General features: G+C 43.4%; 2 protein-coding genes across 5 annotated transcripts in view; both read right to left on the bottom strand.

Annotated features, from left to right (window-relative positions):
• The window catches only part of LOC133507492 (rootletin-like), a 35,823-nt gene extending 30,778 nt beyond the window's left edge, over window positions 1–5,045 (bottom strand). For 2 of the 3 annotated variants that reach the window (XR_009796824.1, XM_061832567.1), the window contains exons 1-5: window positions 5,000–5,045; window positions 4,412–4,629; window positions 1,324–1,450; window positions 1,087–1,232; window positions 55–243 (exon numbers count right to left, since the gene is read on the bottom strand). Coding sequence is in view for 2 of the 3 variants with exons in the window: in XM_061832567.1 (XP_061688551.1) it covers window positions 55–243; window positions 1,087–1,221 (324 nt within the window). In the remaining variant the exon portion in view is untranslated. The remainder of the gene's footprint in view (window positions 1–54; window positions 244–1,086; window positions 1,233–1,323; window positions 1,451–4,411; window positions 4,630–4,999) is intronic. The other variant, XM_061832569.1, reaches the window with a different exon arrangement.
• Window positions 5,046–5,409: 364 nt separating this feature from the next.
• On the bottom strand, window positions 5,410–13,512 carry necap2 (NECAP endocytosis associated 2). 2 transcript variants are annotated; one of them, XM_061833712.1, is made up of 9 exons: window positions 13,379–13,512; window positions 12,355–12,574; window positions 11,159–11,259; window positions 10,652–10,756; window positions 9,744–9,825; window positions 9,290–9,398; window positions 9,038–9,197; window positions 7,805–7,889; window positions 5,410–6,222 (listed from the first exon to the last, which is right to left on the bottom strand). In XM_061833712.1, the coding sequence occupies exons 2-9, from the start codon at window positions 12,447–12,449 to the stop codon at window positions 6,177–6,179; spliced, it is 783 nt and encodes a 260-aa protein (XP_061689696.1). In that variant the 5' UTR covers window positions 12,450–12,574; window positions 13,379–13,512; the 3' UTR covers window positions 5,410–6,176. The 2 variants fall into 2 exon arrangements, with proteins under 2 accessions (XP_061689696.1, XP_061689697.1); XM_061833713.1 differs by having other exon boundaries at window positions 12,355–12,533; window positions 13,379–13,395.
• Between the last annotated feature and the right edge of the window lie 557 nt (window positions 13,513–14,069).

Here is a 14,069-nt window from a genome sequence, read left to right as displayed (position 1 = left end):
GAACGCCTTCACAGCAACATCGCACACGGCGGTGCCGCTCGACCCGTAACGCACCTTGGCCTGCAACCTCTGTACGAGCTGCGCCTGCCTCTGCTGCCCCTCCTGGTACGCCGTGAGTTTCCTCTTGTAGGCCGCTTGTTCTTCATCCAGCCGCCTGCGCAGGTCCACGTTCTGCTGAGCCAGGCTGCGAGACTCTGGGGAATCACGTTCGTCCCCCGAATCGAAACGTAGCGTCTGCTCCAACTTGATGTAATAAAGAAAAAAATGAGAAAAACTCATTTGAGGCACAACTGTTTATCAATCCATTTTCTTTGCTGCTTATCCTCATGAGTCGCGGGGAGTGCTGGAGCCTATCCCAGCTGTCAACGGGCACGAGGCAGGGTACACCCAGAACTGGTCGCCAACCAATTGCAGGGCACATTGAGACAAACAGTCGCTCTCGCAATCACACCGAGGGGCAATTTAGAGTGTCCAACCAATCTTGCATGTTTTGGGGATGTGGGAGGAAAACGGAGTACTCGGAGGAAACCCACCCAGGGACGCGGAGAACATGCAAACTCCACACAGGCGGGGCCGGGATAGAACCCGGGACCTCAGAACTGTGAGGCCAACGCTTTACCATCCACTGTGCCGCCCCTGTTTGATTTAACACACAGTTTAAAAAAAAAAAAAAAAAAAAAATCATTTTGTTGAATGAATATCTCCCATTGCCAATCAAATTACATCATAATTATCTTTGATATTCATGTCATTAGATTACACAAGTGTACCTAATATTGTGCCTTGTGTATGAATATTAGTGTTTGCTGGAATGCTCCATTTGTTGATGTTTAACTCAGAACTGGGAATTGCGCCCCTCCCACCAGGAGACCCTCCTCAAAACGACTTGAAGCCCCTGTTGAAAAGTCACCCCTAGCAACAGACACCACGGCAACAGCGCACTTCAGTTCATTCCAGGCCCCATCGCCTAGGAGACCAGACAAAGAAAGCGGCCAAAAAATACTGAACAAGGTCTCCCGGAGCACATTATTTTCCACACACGGCACTTTCGGAGTAGGGCGCGAAGACCACCTCGGAGCGCCTTACCCTCTCGCTGATGGCGCTATACTTGATGGCCAGCTCGTCCCGGTCCGCCCTGCTGTGGGCCAGCAGGTCCTCCAGCTTGGCCAGCTCTCCCTGCAGGACCCGGTTCTCCTCCTGGAGTGACATGACTGACGACATGGCCCCCGTCGCTGCAACGGGGACAAACAAAAGCAATCAAACCAAAAATATGATTCTAAAAATACAGCAATGTATATTTACTTTTCAATCGAGACCACTCACGGTTTTCGTTGAGGTTCTTTGTGACGATCTCACGAACTCTTGCCGGTAGACACGTCGGGGGGGCATCCGGCGAGGGGCCCCGGACCGTCAGCTTCTTCTCCTCGGATAAAACCGACTCCTCCAGCCTCTGTCGAGCAACGTGGACATTTGGAGATGTCAGACTCCGCGGACGCTGGGCGAGGTAGCTCGGGGCGACGCAAGAGACAACACAGAAAATTGATGACGACTGTGGAATATCGTCTTTAACGCTGCAATTGATCAAACGCACATCGGAAGCCACGTTTGCCGCTTAATGTGTGAGGTTCAGGTGGCGCTCACCTGTATCACTGACTCCAGTTTGGTGGGGTCGCTGGCCTGGTTTTCCGCGACACTCGTCGCAGCGGACATGTTTAAAACCCCCCGTCCCTCCCCAAAAGAATTAACTATAATGCATTTAAGGGGGGGGGGGGGGGGAGAGCGACAGATTCGAATCCGCTGTGTAAGCTGAGCCAGAAGAGTGAGAGGCAGGCGCGGGAGCGTGCGTCCTGCTTGCCTCCTCCACGCAGATTGAGGGCAGCAGGATTAGCAGGTTTAAAGAAACAACACAGCCCTCCACCTCAACCCCGCCCACTTCACTCCACTCCAATACACAGACGGGACGGGACGGGTCGGGTCGGGCCGGACCCACTGATCTCACTACAAAGGCTTTAAGTAAAATGGAAATTACTTAATTTTATGTTCGGCTTCGCAGACGGTCCTTTTGTGGGGGAAAAAAAAAAAAAAAAGTTTCTAACACAGCAGGGGTGCCAAATTAATTTTTATCACGGGCCACATTGTAGTCACGGTTTCTTTCAGAGGGCCATTATGACTGAAACTATGAAAATCTTTCATTGACATCATATTTAGACATTAAATTTATCAGAAATCAAGCAAAATGGGTTTTTCCAACTATTGTTAATGTTTAGTAACACAAAAATGCTAGCAATATCTCGTCGTCATCATTTATGATAGGACAACTTGAAAATTTGGTCCAGATTTTAGTGCGGCACGGTGTACTCACAGTTCTGAGGTCCCGGGTTCGATCCCCGACCCGCCTGTGTGGAGTTTGCATGTTCTCCCCGGGCACTCCGGTCTCCTCCCACATCCCAAAAACATTCAACATTAATTGGACACTCTAAATTGACCCTAGGTGTGATTGTGAGTGCGGGTGTCTCTATGATTGGGTGGCAACCAGTTCAGGGTGTGCCCCGCTTCCAGCACTCCCCGCGACCCTCGTGAGGATAAGCAGTGAAGAAAATGGATGGAGGGTCCAGATTTTACAGAAATCACAGAAGTTGAACCACATGATTTGCCTTCGCGGGCCACATAAAATCATGTGGCGGGCCGCATCTGCCCCCCCGGGCCTTGAGTTTGACACCTGTATAATACCCCCATATTGACACTTTATTATGCTGCTTTTTCTGCGGCTACCATTATTTTAAAACGACAAACGTAAAATAAAATACGTGAAGCGTAAAGCAAACGGCTGTGAGCAAATATTTATCAATTCTAAAATGTTGACACTTTTCCTGCGAGACGATCATTTGCCTTTTATATTAATGTATTGTAGTAAGTTTTTTTAAACAATGGATCATTGTGTCAATAACAAGACGCCCCACCAGGCAGACCCCGCCTGGATTTAACAGCCGCATGCATTTAATCTTCCGAAACTGTGAGGATGCTTATTACGTTCCCGTGTTAACTTCACCACCACGTCTATGTGCACCCCCGAACTCTTTGTGTAAAAGAGACCACCCGTAGACCCCCTTGGCTCTATTAATAAATTCCAGCGCTGAAGAAAATGGGTGGATTGGCATCCAAGAATCACAACAATACATGAGTAATTACATTCAAATTACAATCACTGTCAGTATGTATGCTCTCGATAGGATGTTCATCTATTTACATATCCCCTTGGCAAAATCATTAGGTACGTCTGCAAAATCTCGTGAAAGCCAATAGAAAATAATAATAATAATCTCCACTTTGTTTGGGACTGACAGAAGGAAATTGATACAAAACTGTATATTTAATATTCTGACGGCCGTGGCGTGGAACTTCATCATTTTTGTTGTTGCTCATATTTCTGCTACCTTTCGCACGTGGCTCATCTGCCGCACAGTACTGCGGTTCCGGGTTTGAATCTCAGCTCCATCCCTCATGTGGTAAATTTAAGAGGGTTTCCACCCACATTCCAAAAATAACCACATGAGGGTTCAATGAATGTGAGGGTGAATGGTTGGCAGACCACATTGTAGATTCCCTGCTAAAAATTCTATAGAAATTCTACAGAAATTATAGAATTTATACAGAACAAGTTGTTCTATAGAACTTTGGATGTGATTTTCTCTAGAATTTTCACAGAACAATAGAATTTCTATAGGACATGGGTCCTAAAGTTCTATAGTTCTTTAGAAATGTTCTATTTATTTTTTTAGCAGGGTGCCATTTATGATGTGTGTACCCCAACTTTCACTCAAAATCAGATGGGATCCAACTAGCTAGAGATAACATAACGGATGGATTTATCAAATGAAGCTGTTCTTAAGTACAACCGCAGAAATAACGAGACAGCATTTTCTGTTAAAGCCGAGCAAAAACGTGTGGAAAATGTTGGATGCTAATTCCCGTTAATTCAGATTCCTGGTCGTGAATGACGTCACTGTGACCAGTCCAATCACTTTTACTCTCGTCGACGTCTTGCACGTCTACAATCAACCAAATTTGAACTTCAGATGAAACTTCCTGTTCATCAGCACATTGCATTGGACGTGGACTTCCCATGATACGAAACGCGGCACAAAAGGAGAACAAGATCGTGGGTCGCATCCATGGTTCACATCCCCACGCGTGACGTGTGCAAAAAAAAAAAAAAAGTGCAGCGCTTAACTTGTTTAATGATTAAGCCACGCAGCATCCATTAAACGACACTTTAAGTTCTTCTCTGTGGATGCTAGCGGTGGACGTTTCGATTCACATCATGCTGACAGCTAACACACACCCAAAAAACCAGCGTCGAGGCGCGCTCGATAATGCGCATGTGCGGTCAGAAGACGTCGCCGTTGCTCACCTCTCGAGACGATTGAATTTTTCACAAGTTGTCTTTCAGAGCTCCTTTTTTTTTTTTTTAGAGAGTGGGCCGCAACAAATCACATCCAGCCAGCCAGTCAGTCAGTCAGTCAGTCACCGCCGCAATCGTCCGCTTCCTAATTCTCCCCCGCAAGCTTCTTTTTCCGGGGAGGGACTTCCACAGCACACGCGCATGGAAGACATGTGGCGCTCTCAAGTCTGCATAGTTCAGAAAGAAAGCAAGTGATGGGGGGGAAAAAAAAAAAAAAAAACAAAAAAAACACATGGCAATTACTGCATTTACAGCACAGGTGTCAAACTCAAGGCCCGGGGGCGAGATCTGGTCCGCCATATGATTTTAACTGGCCCACAAAGCCACATTTTGTGTCAATTTCCCTGATTCTTTTAAAAATCTGTAAATTTCAAATTGCCATATATCATAACTGATCAAATATTTTTGTTCCACAGTCATAATGGCCCAGCGAGGGAAACCGGAACAGCAATGTGGCGCGCGAGAAAAATGAGTTTGACACCCCTGATTTACAGTCCAAGCAAAAAAAAAAAAAAAAAAAAAAAACTGTTAACTTACCAAACCGTTGGCTTTAATAAGATTGCGCCTCGAGGCCCTACAATGAGATGTCAAAAGTTCACACGATATCATAAATATTTTTGTCCTCTACAAGTTTATGCCCTTCCATTCAGGCCTGGTAGGCCTATCGCGGCAGCAAGGACGGAATGGAAGCCACTCAACCTTCCCAATGACTTGCAACTTTTAGATTTGCGACATTTGAAATGAATCTCTGAAGGTTCTCGTCAAACTGTGGTGTCGTGTCCAAGGGGGTCTGAAAAACCTTGCTACATTATAAGGATATTTGTAGGAATTATGAAAAAGAACTGTTCAAATAAATCACATTTAAAACATCGTGGCAACAGTGTTAACTCACTTTACCATCTTCACAATACACTAGCAAAACATTTTATTCACGACAGAAAACAAAATGAAATATACTGTTTATTTACAAAGGTTTACATTTTATACATTTATTTTTTTTGATGAGGCACTTAAATACTCAGTGCAACTTTTGAATAAGGACATTTTTTGGTAAAAGGCACAAAAGGACAAAAAAAAAAAAAAACAACTTACTGGGTAAACAAAGACAAACAAAAAATTGAAATCATAATCATGTTTTAAAAGCTCTTTAGGTGAAAAATGAAAGGACAACATGTAAAACTATTCATTAAAATAGCAACATAATCAATGAGCTCAGTATTGCAGGTCCTCCTAAAAAAATATATACCGGTAATGAAAATGCCAAAAAAAAAAAAAACAAAAAAAAATCTAAAAGGAAAACATAACTCTTCAGATCTGAAGAAGAATGTGCTGAGTAAGACTGAAGGGAAAAGACATCTCATTTGATTCTGCACAGATTTCCAAAAGGTTCCGTGAGTCCTAAAAAAAAATCTGGTGATTGATTTGATGCAATAATGGAGAAAATAATACATACAAATAGATTTTGTGGATACTTGGCTACTAAAACCATAGAAGGATCCTCATACAAAGGGGAGTGAAAAGGGACAATATTGTAAAAATAATAATAAAGATGTGACCATGTTTCCTTTTTTAGAGCAAGCTGGTACGTGTCCCTCACGTGGTGGCTGCTGTGAGTTATCAGACATGTTTACCACTTTTTCGTTGTTGTTGTTGCCACCCAATCATCCCATCCACGGAATGTACGCAAACAGAGCGCGTGCGCGTTTGTCCGCATTCAGCTGAACTGCACCCAGCCTGGTTTGACGGCGTCTTTACTGGCGCTGTGGAGGAGATGCACATGAGGGATGAAGAGGAACCGCGGAGAAAAAAACTAAATGCATGCGCGAGGAATAGGAGGATGATAGCCTAATAGCATAGCTGCATCCCCGAGTCATTTTGAATTTATCATCACAATTTCAAAACAATTATGTGCTTGCCAGTGGCCTGCGTAGATTCTCAGTGATCCAAGTCATGGCAAATCCACTGATTTTTTGGGGCTTTTTATTGTTGCCCCACACACTTTCAGAAATGACTTCAGCAATTATGCTGTTAGGCTATCGAGCTCGTGACGCCACCATTTTTCACGGCGCCATATTGCCGGTCAAAAAGAGCTGCTCGACAGTGTGGGGGACATTGAACCGGAGGAGAATATTCACAATGGCTGAGACTTGTTTTGCTGTTGGTTGTAACAACAGACGAGACAGAGATCATTCTATAGAATACCGGCTGAAAAGACCGGAAAAGAGCGATGGATTTTGGCAATTAAACGTGATGGATGGTGCCCAACCAAATACACACGACTGTGTAGCGATCGCTTCACTTCAGGTAGGAATTATTCTTCTCAATCTCAAATTACCAAAAAGTATTTAGAATGCCAAATTGGCTCGTTTGAGAACAATTTGTTTAAAAAAAAAAAAAAAAAAGATAGGGAGTCGTCTCCAACGCACACAGAAACGTGTTGTGGCCACACATTAATCTTTGGTAAATCTCTCCCCGACACTTTCTTTTTTTATTTTAATTATGCATTGTTTTCAAATGAGTCCAAAACATATTTAAAAAAAGAAAATAAACTGTCGGTCACAGTGGTGTTTACATAGGTTAACGTGTGGCCCCAACACGCTTCTGCGTACGGGGGCTGAAGGCTATCCCGGCGGTTTATTTTCTTTTTTAAATACGCATTGGACTCATTTGAGAAAAATGCGTATTTAAAAAAAAAAAAAAAAAAAAAAAAAAATCTGTCACTGAGAGGTTTACCGAAGTTTAATGTGTGGCCGCAACACGCTTCATGTACGGAGGAGCCGACTCGTTTTTTTTTTTTTCTTTCCCCAATCATAGTTGATGAATGACAGTTTGTGTAAAAGTAGGGGTCATTTATTTAAATATTGGTATTTGTATTGAAAAAATCTGAGTGGCTCCATCACTATGTAGGATTTATTTTTGATTGAGAACAGATCCAGCAACAAAGTGTTTGTATGCGTCCAGACTTTTCTGCATTTTCAAACTCTTCCATGTAAATCTCAACGATTTCCTCACCAGATCCACGTGTAGATCCCGTTGTCCAAAACAAGCGGAAGCGGGTTAACAGTCCAATTTCTTATCGCCGAAAACATCAGCTTCGGAATTAATTATGGCTCCTCTATGCCAAATGTCTCTCATTTTTCCACGTAGCTTCCTTTATCACTACCTTCTAAATGTTTAACGGTATCGCACAAAACTCTGGGCGTCGTGCTGTAAGACGTATTTTCGCGTCGTCTCCAACCGACTCAGCATTGAAGAATGGTTTGTTTGACCGACGCTTCCGGCCAGTGACGTGACTTCGGTGACGTTAGGTGCACCAGATCTATAATGGACGATATGACTTACTTGGAACCTGCAGATGTGAAATCTCCCCACACGTCAGAGCTGGATTGGGTTTCAGAGAGGGGGGACCCAAAGTCTAAAAGAGAGCCTGAAATAAAGACAGATCAAATAAGTGGCGAAAGTCAAGGATGGTAGTTAGACAAGCTATCGCAAGGGGAGCACGACCCTATAGTCACATCTACTCGTAGTCAGTATCGCATATACATATAAATGACAAAGGTGTATGATGCAAAATATGTCAATTTATTTGCACAGAATCACAACAGTCCAAGAACTGCAGCGAAAAGCAGCAAACCTTTTTTTTGAAAGAGCAGGTGGGCAGATCGAGCAAGATACAACAACAAAGTTCAATTTTGCAATCAGCATTTCTCTTCAATGCAGAATTATGCAAATAATCATCCATCCATCTTCTTCACCGCTTATCCTCACGAGGGTCACGGGAAGAGCTGGAGCCCATCCCAGCTGTCAACGGGCAGAACTGGTCGCCAACCAATCGCAGGGCACATGGAGACAAACAGCCGCACTCACAATCACACCTCGGGGCAATTTAGAGTGTCCAATTAATATTGCAGGAGGAAACCGGAGCGCCCACCCGGATAAAACCCACGCAGGCACGGGGAGAACATGCAAACTCCACACAGGCAGGGCCGGGATTGAACCCAGGACCTCAGAACTGTGAGGCTAACGCTTTCCAGCTGATTCATCATGCCGCCGCAAATAATCATAATTATTAACAGTGTCATTAGCTTTACATAAAATTTGACAGTCGTGTGAAACGAAAACAAAAGATATGACACACAGATGTGCCCAAAGAAAATCTGGTAGTTGTCCTCTAAAGCGGGAATTCTGGAAGTTCATCATAAATTGTTTCTATAGGGAAATTGTACTGTGATATATGAAGTACTATTACAGTATGGACATGAACCTAAGGGGTTAACGGGGGGGGGGGGGGGCAGTCAAAAGTTGCATTATTAAGAGAATACAGTTGTTTTTTCCTCTTTTTAAGAAAAAAGTTGACGTGCCAAAAGACAGTTCAAGTCTCAGCTGTGGCTTTCCTGTGTGGCATTTGTAAATTCTATTTATGATTATGTGGGTTTCTGCAGGTACTTTGGCTACCTCCGACATTCCCAAAAAAATACTATGAATAAATATGATGACATTATTCTCTTAGTTTCTTTTTCTATTCTGTGTGGCCGCCATACTCTTCCATAGCTGTAGGAATTCAAATGCAATCACCGATGTTTGTTTGTTGTTGCGGTTCTTGTGCAGGTGTGACAGTGTGCTGGCCGCCAGGAGGTGGGATGACGCCCCCCGCCTTAACTCCCGGTGGAGGTGGGAGCAGACCACCCGCCGCGGGACGCGGCTTGGCCCCAGATGCATCCTTCTTCTTGATATTCTGTCACGGACAACGACCAATTTGTCAAAAATCACAAACCCGCAAACGGTTCTGAGAATGATTTCTCAATTATTCTGGAGGAATAGACTCACCCCGATGCTGATCTTGATGGTCTGCCCTTCCTTGAAGCTCAGGTCCAGCTTTGGTGCGGTACTCTGGGTTGCTTCCAATTTGGCCAGCTCACCTTCTTGCTTTACCCACCTTTAGACATAAATCGTGCATAACTACAGAGGAACATTTAAAGCCAAATGCTGTCGGATACAATTTCTGGTTTTACTTTTAACTGTGATGTGAATCTGTGTCAAAATATTAAAAACGACATTGCATGAAGTCTTCAATTTCTGCAATTTGCCTCTCTCTCATGCTTCAAGGACATCATCAAGGGTTTATGAAAGCAGATTAATTCCATTTCCATTCATACAAATTGGGTTTATTTGATCGCATTGGTTAGTTACTGTTCAGGAATGTATTCATTCACCTCAACCCTTTGGAAATGACAACATCTTGTGTACTTACATGAACATGAAGTGAGCGTTCTTAACTTACTTAAAATGGTCTTGCAAAGCAACGTTGAAGTCAAAAGAGTCTCCTCGATCAGCAAAGCCCAGACCGATAAAAGCATGACGACCTACAATGAAAACGCCGATGGACGTGAAAGATTTCGTGCCACGTATTTGAAAAGATGAAAATGTCTGCTGGAGCAAATATGACTACCATAATTTCCGGCCTACAAGCGGTTTGCGCGGTGATGCGGCTAATTTGTGCATTTTTTTTCCTAACCACCGCAAGGGGGCACTCGAGCGGAAAAGCTAAGAATGAGACCAGTGGAACATATGTGCCGAGGAAGTGACTTTTACCGGCCCTGTTAGCGCTGCGCTAGCGTTAGCGCTGTGCTAGTGTTTTTCTGCTGTGTTACTGGCGTGTCTCAGTGATATTTACCGGTAAGTTTTATTTTAACTAGCTCTGTTAGCGTTAGCAGGTCACTAGCATTAGCGCTAGGTTTAGCGGAGCTCTAGCGTTTTAACTCTTTCTGTGTACCGTCTTTCTTTGTAAATATCTCGTGTTTCAATATGGGCACTGGCGGCTTTTACACCGCTGCGGCCCATGTATGTACCAAAATGTTGTTTCCTTTACAAATGTACTCGGTGAGACTTGTAAGCCAGTGCGCGCCGTAGGCCGGGAATTACGGTACTTGTATTATGGCAAAAATCAATACATTTGGCAATAACAACTAATAAAAGTCAACGTTCGAACCAACAGTGCTCACTTCCTCAAAATACGGCCACCCATGTATGAGGAGCTAGCTTGCAGTTGTTGAATTTTGGTGGAAAACATAGCCTATATTCAGTTTGATATTATACATAAATGTCAGTCGTTATTTATATTTATAACTGGCGCTAAACAGCAAACTACTGTATGTCAGAGAACATTGTGTACAAATGAAAGTGTCTTACCATTTCCATCCTCTATCCTGATCACAAAGTACCTGCTGGAGTCTGTGACTGCTTCAACTACACTGCCTGGATACTGTTCAACTGGAGCTTGTGCAAAAAGCTCTCCTACAAAAAAAAACAAAAAAAACAATATACAGTAGTATTTAAAAACTTGAAATACAACCAAATGGCAGATTCTGGGAAGGGCAAGATTAAACATCAGACGTTATAAGTAACAAGTTGACTCAATAAATCCAGTAACGGACATGCAGTCCATTGTATATCAGTTAAGAAAGTCAAAATGTCACTTGACAGCACAATTAAGACTTTACGATTGTGGTAGTTTGACTCCAGACTGCAAATCAGGTATTTCAATTGGAAAATTGGTGATGAAAACAGACCTGAATTGCTTAGGGTTCTGTTGTATCAAAAATTGTCGCAGAAAAGTGAAACCTACATAAGACTCAAGCAAATATCTGTCCAAAAACTGACAGATACATACAAGGCACATGTGCCATATTTGTTTACCTGTGTTTTTGTCCTCCAACTTGATGTACGCTAGCTTTCCTTTCGCGGTTATTTTCATTCTCCCACTCCATGCGGGTTCGTCCAGCTTCCAATCAGCAGCGCTGCAAAACAAAAGGAGGAAAACAGATGAATGTCGTTCCTTGTCTTGTCCCACGTAAACACAACCAGTTCCTCCCAATGAACTGATCAGTGGCAAGAGCTTGGTGGGTTTATGTGCCAGGCATAGTCTGATGTTCTTGGCTATAAAACCAGCTCAAAATTCAGTAATAACCCTTGCACATGGGTGATCGCAGCTGGAAAGCGTTGGCCTCACAGTTCTGAGGTCTCTGGTTCAATCCCGGACCAGCCCGTGTGGAGTTTGCCTGTTCTCCCCACTGCCTATGTGGGTTTTCTCTGGGCACTCCGGTTTCCTCCCACATCCCAAAAACATGCAACATTACTTGGACACTCTAAATTGCCCCTAGGTGTGATTGTGAGTGCGGCTGTTTATCTCGCTTTTGCAGAAACTGATGACTCGCAGTTGCCGCTTGATCCAGCAAAAAGGAAGTGAAATTAAAGGTTCTCAAGAAGTAAAAAAGAACAGTTAATCGCGAACGTGGGTGCCAGCTGGATAAAACTAATCAGATAAAGGGAAATCGTTCATTTAGCAATTGACGGGGAGCTAAACAACAGGCATCTGTTGAAAAGTTTGGCAGTTTCGGTTGTTCTTCTTGTTTCTTGTTTGTTCTTTTGGCAACACATTTTAATCCGCTCAGAAACTAACTGGGAGGAGGAAACTGGATCCGTTTTGCACCGGTCGGGAAAAGAAATAAACAGGTTTGAGACATAAACAGCATGAGGAACAATTTAAAGTTTTGAATACATAAAAATGAAACGTTTAATCAAGAATTAAAATGAACAGCTTACTGCTTCTACATATTTGAAGTTTGCACAAGTGATGACTACGGACATTAAAGTAGATGAAAGTAATGCTGGAATATATAGTTTTACCCAACAGAGATATAACTTCGTGAATTCACCATATATTCAGGCTCATCGACTTTAAATAAGTCAATTATTGGAAATTTGGATAAGTCAAAAAGATAAAATCTAAAGCGTCGACGCGAAGTGATGTCCGACAATGGGCGCACTACTTAAATTAAGCTAGCGATTTTGACAGTTCCGGGAGTCTCGTGAAGGAAACATTTTCTTCTTACCGATAACCACGGTTCGACGCCCTCGGCGGAATCCGGTAGACGTGGACCTCGGGCTTGACACAGAGCATCGATTCATAAGTGCCGTCTTCTGCCATTTCGTTTGCGTCAAGTGTCACTTGGTGAAACTCCAACTTCCGACTTTCACCGCACACCTCGACCGCAGTTCAAGCAGACGAGACCTGGGAAAAGAATCACGGCGCGCGTTCTGCAGCGCCCCCAACTGTTCGGGAAGATTCACTTCAATATATACTCGTATATATCAATTTGTAACCAAGGCATACTGCACAGCATACTGTATACTTATATATACAGTAGTATGGTATAATGCAGTAAATTTAAGATTAACCTAATCTAGAGCGCTAATTAATTTTTTTGGGTGTGGGCACTTAGTGAAAAAGGTCTGGGAACCGTTGGCCGACTGTATTTTACTCTTATGTCTCATTTCAAACTGCTTTCAGAGGCAGAACTAAGCTACATAATGGAAACCTACCGTGTTGATCATACCCCAAAGTTTTAGTGGAATTTCTGAGATCGATTAAAAATAACTGTCTTTCAGGAGTCGAGCAAAAGTTTGCTCGATTAACACAGAGATTCCTTTCCAGTTCTTGGTGGCAATTTACAGTTTTACATCTTTGTTGTCTACGTATGCATATTGGAGCAATGTGTATGTTGCATATCAAGGCTCATATTAAGTGCGCCAAAACAATCTTGTGTTGGTTAGCACAAGAGTGTACAGGGCGCGTAGCCTTGAGGAGCTGGAGCGTGAGAATTGTGTCTGTTTTAGCTTGTTGCATGATAAGCATATTTAAACATGAAAGGAAAACATGCAATTAATAATTGATATGCATAATAATCCAATTCCCATGACAAAAGGATTAATGGGGAAGTCACAGGGGCCCATGAGGCATGTTCTAAAAATAGCCCTGGTCTCAAAATGTCTGGGCTTTATATTTTAAATCGTATTTGTTTACATAAATGTCATTTTTAAAATAAAAATGCACATTTATTTGGATAATAAACTCACCTCACAGGGAGCACGGTGGGTCAGCTGGTAAAGCGTTGGCCTCACAGTTCTGAGGACCCGGGCTCGATCGCGGCCCCTGCCTGTGTGAACTTTGCATGTTCTTATCGTGACAGTGTGAGTCTTCTCCAGGGACTCCAGTTTCCTCCCACATCCCAAAAACATGTGACATTAATTGGACACTCTAAATTGCCCCTAGGTGTGATTGTGAGTGCGGCTGTTTGTGTCTATGTGGCCTGCAATTGGCTGGCGACCAGTTCAGGGTGTACCCCGCCTCCTGCCCGTTGCGCAAGTGTAGAAAATCTAATGCAGTTCTTCTCCAAGTCAGAAGTGTCGCTACAGCAAGTATTGGCTAGGACGCCACAATGTGGTTTCCTCAGCACTATATTGTTCGTTTCCGGTTGGCGTTTTTAACTTACTTTTTCGTAACAAGGAACAAAGCAACAATAGTGGCGACCGTCGAAGAGTGTCTGCTTCAACGAATGGACCTAAATGACCAGATGATACTTTTAAATACACTGCAAAACGGATGGCGAAGGCGTAAACTGTACTTGGAGCAGAGAGGAACGATGACTACGTCATCACAAGCATGTGCCCGGGCCATGCGTAGGTCACGTGATGGAATGCAACCTTATCTTTCCTGTACTTCACATACAAATTTGATGGCTCAGCAAGGGGCGGATTCTGCTGCGTT

Source organism: Syngnathoides biaculeatus, chromosome 10, assembly GCF_019802595.1.
Source record: "Syngnathoides biaculeatus isolate LvHL_M chromosome 10, ASM1980259v1, whole genome shotgun sequence".
Classification (NCBI taxonomy): Eukaryota; Metazoa; Chordata; class Actinopteri; order Syngnathiformes; family Syngnathidae; genus Syngnathoides; species Syngnathoides biaculeatus.
This window is presented reverse-complemented; position numbering and strand designations above follow the sequence as displayed.

Excerpts from the sequence above, each read along its gene's own strand:
- necap2 (XM_061833712.1), bottom strand. The coding sequence starts at position 12,449 with ATGGCAGAAGACGGCACTTATGAATCGATGCTCTGTGTCAAGCCCGAG. Across the intron at positions 10,757-11,158 it reads GTTGGAGGACAAAAACACAG|GAGAGCTTTTTGCACAAGCT; the intron begins GTAAACAAATAT and ends TTTTTTTTGTAG. Across the intron at positions 9,198-9,289 it reads CCATCAAGATCAGCATCGGG|AATATCAAGAAGAAGGATGC; the intron begins GTGAGTCTATTC and ends TGTCCGTGACAG.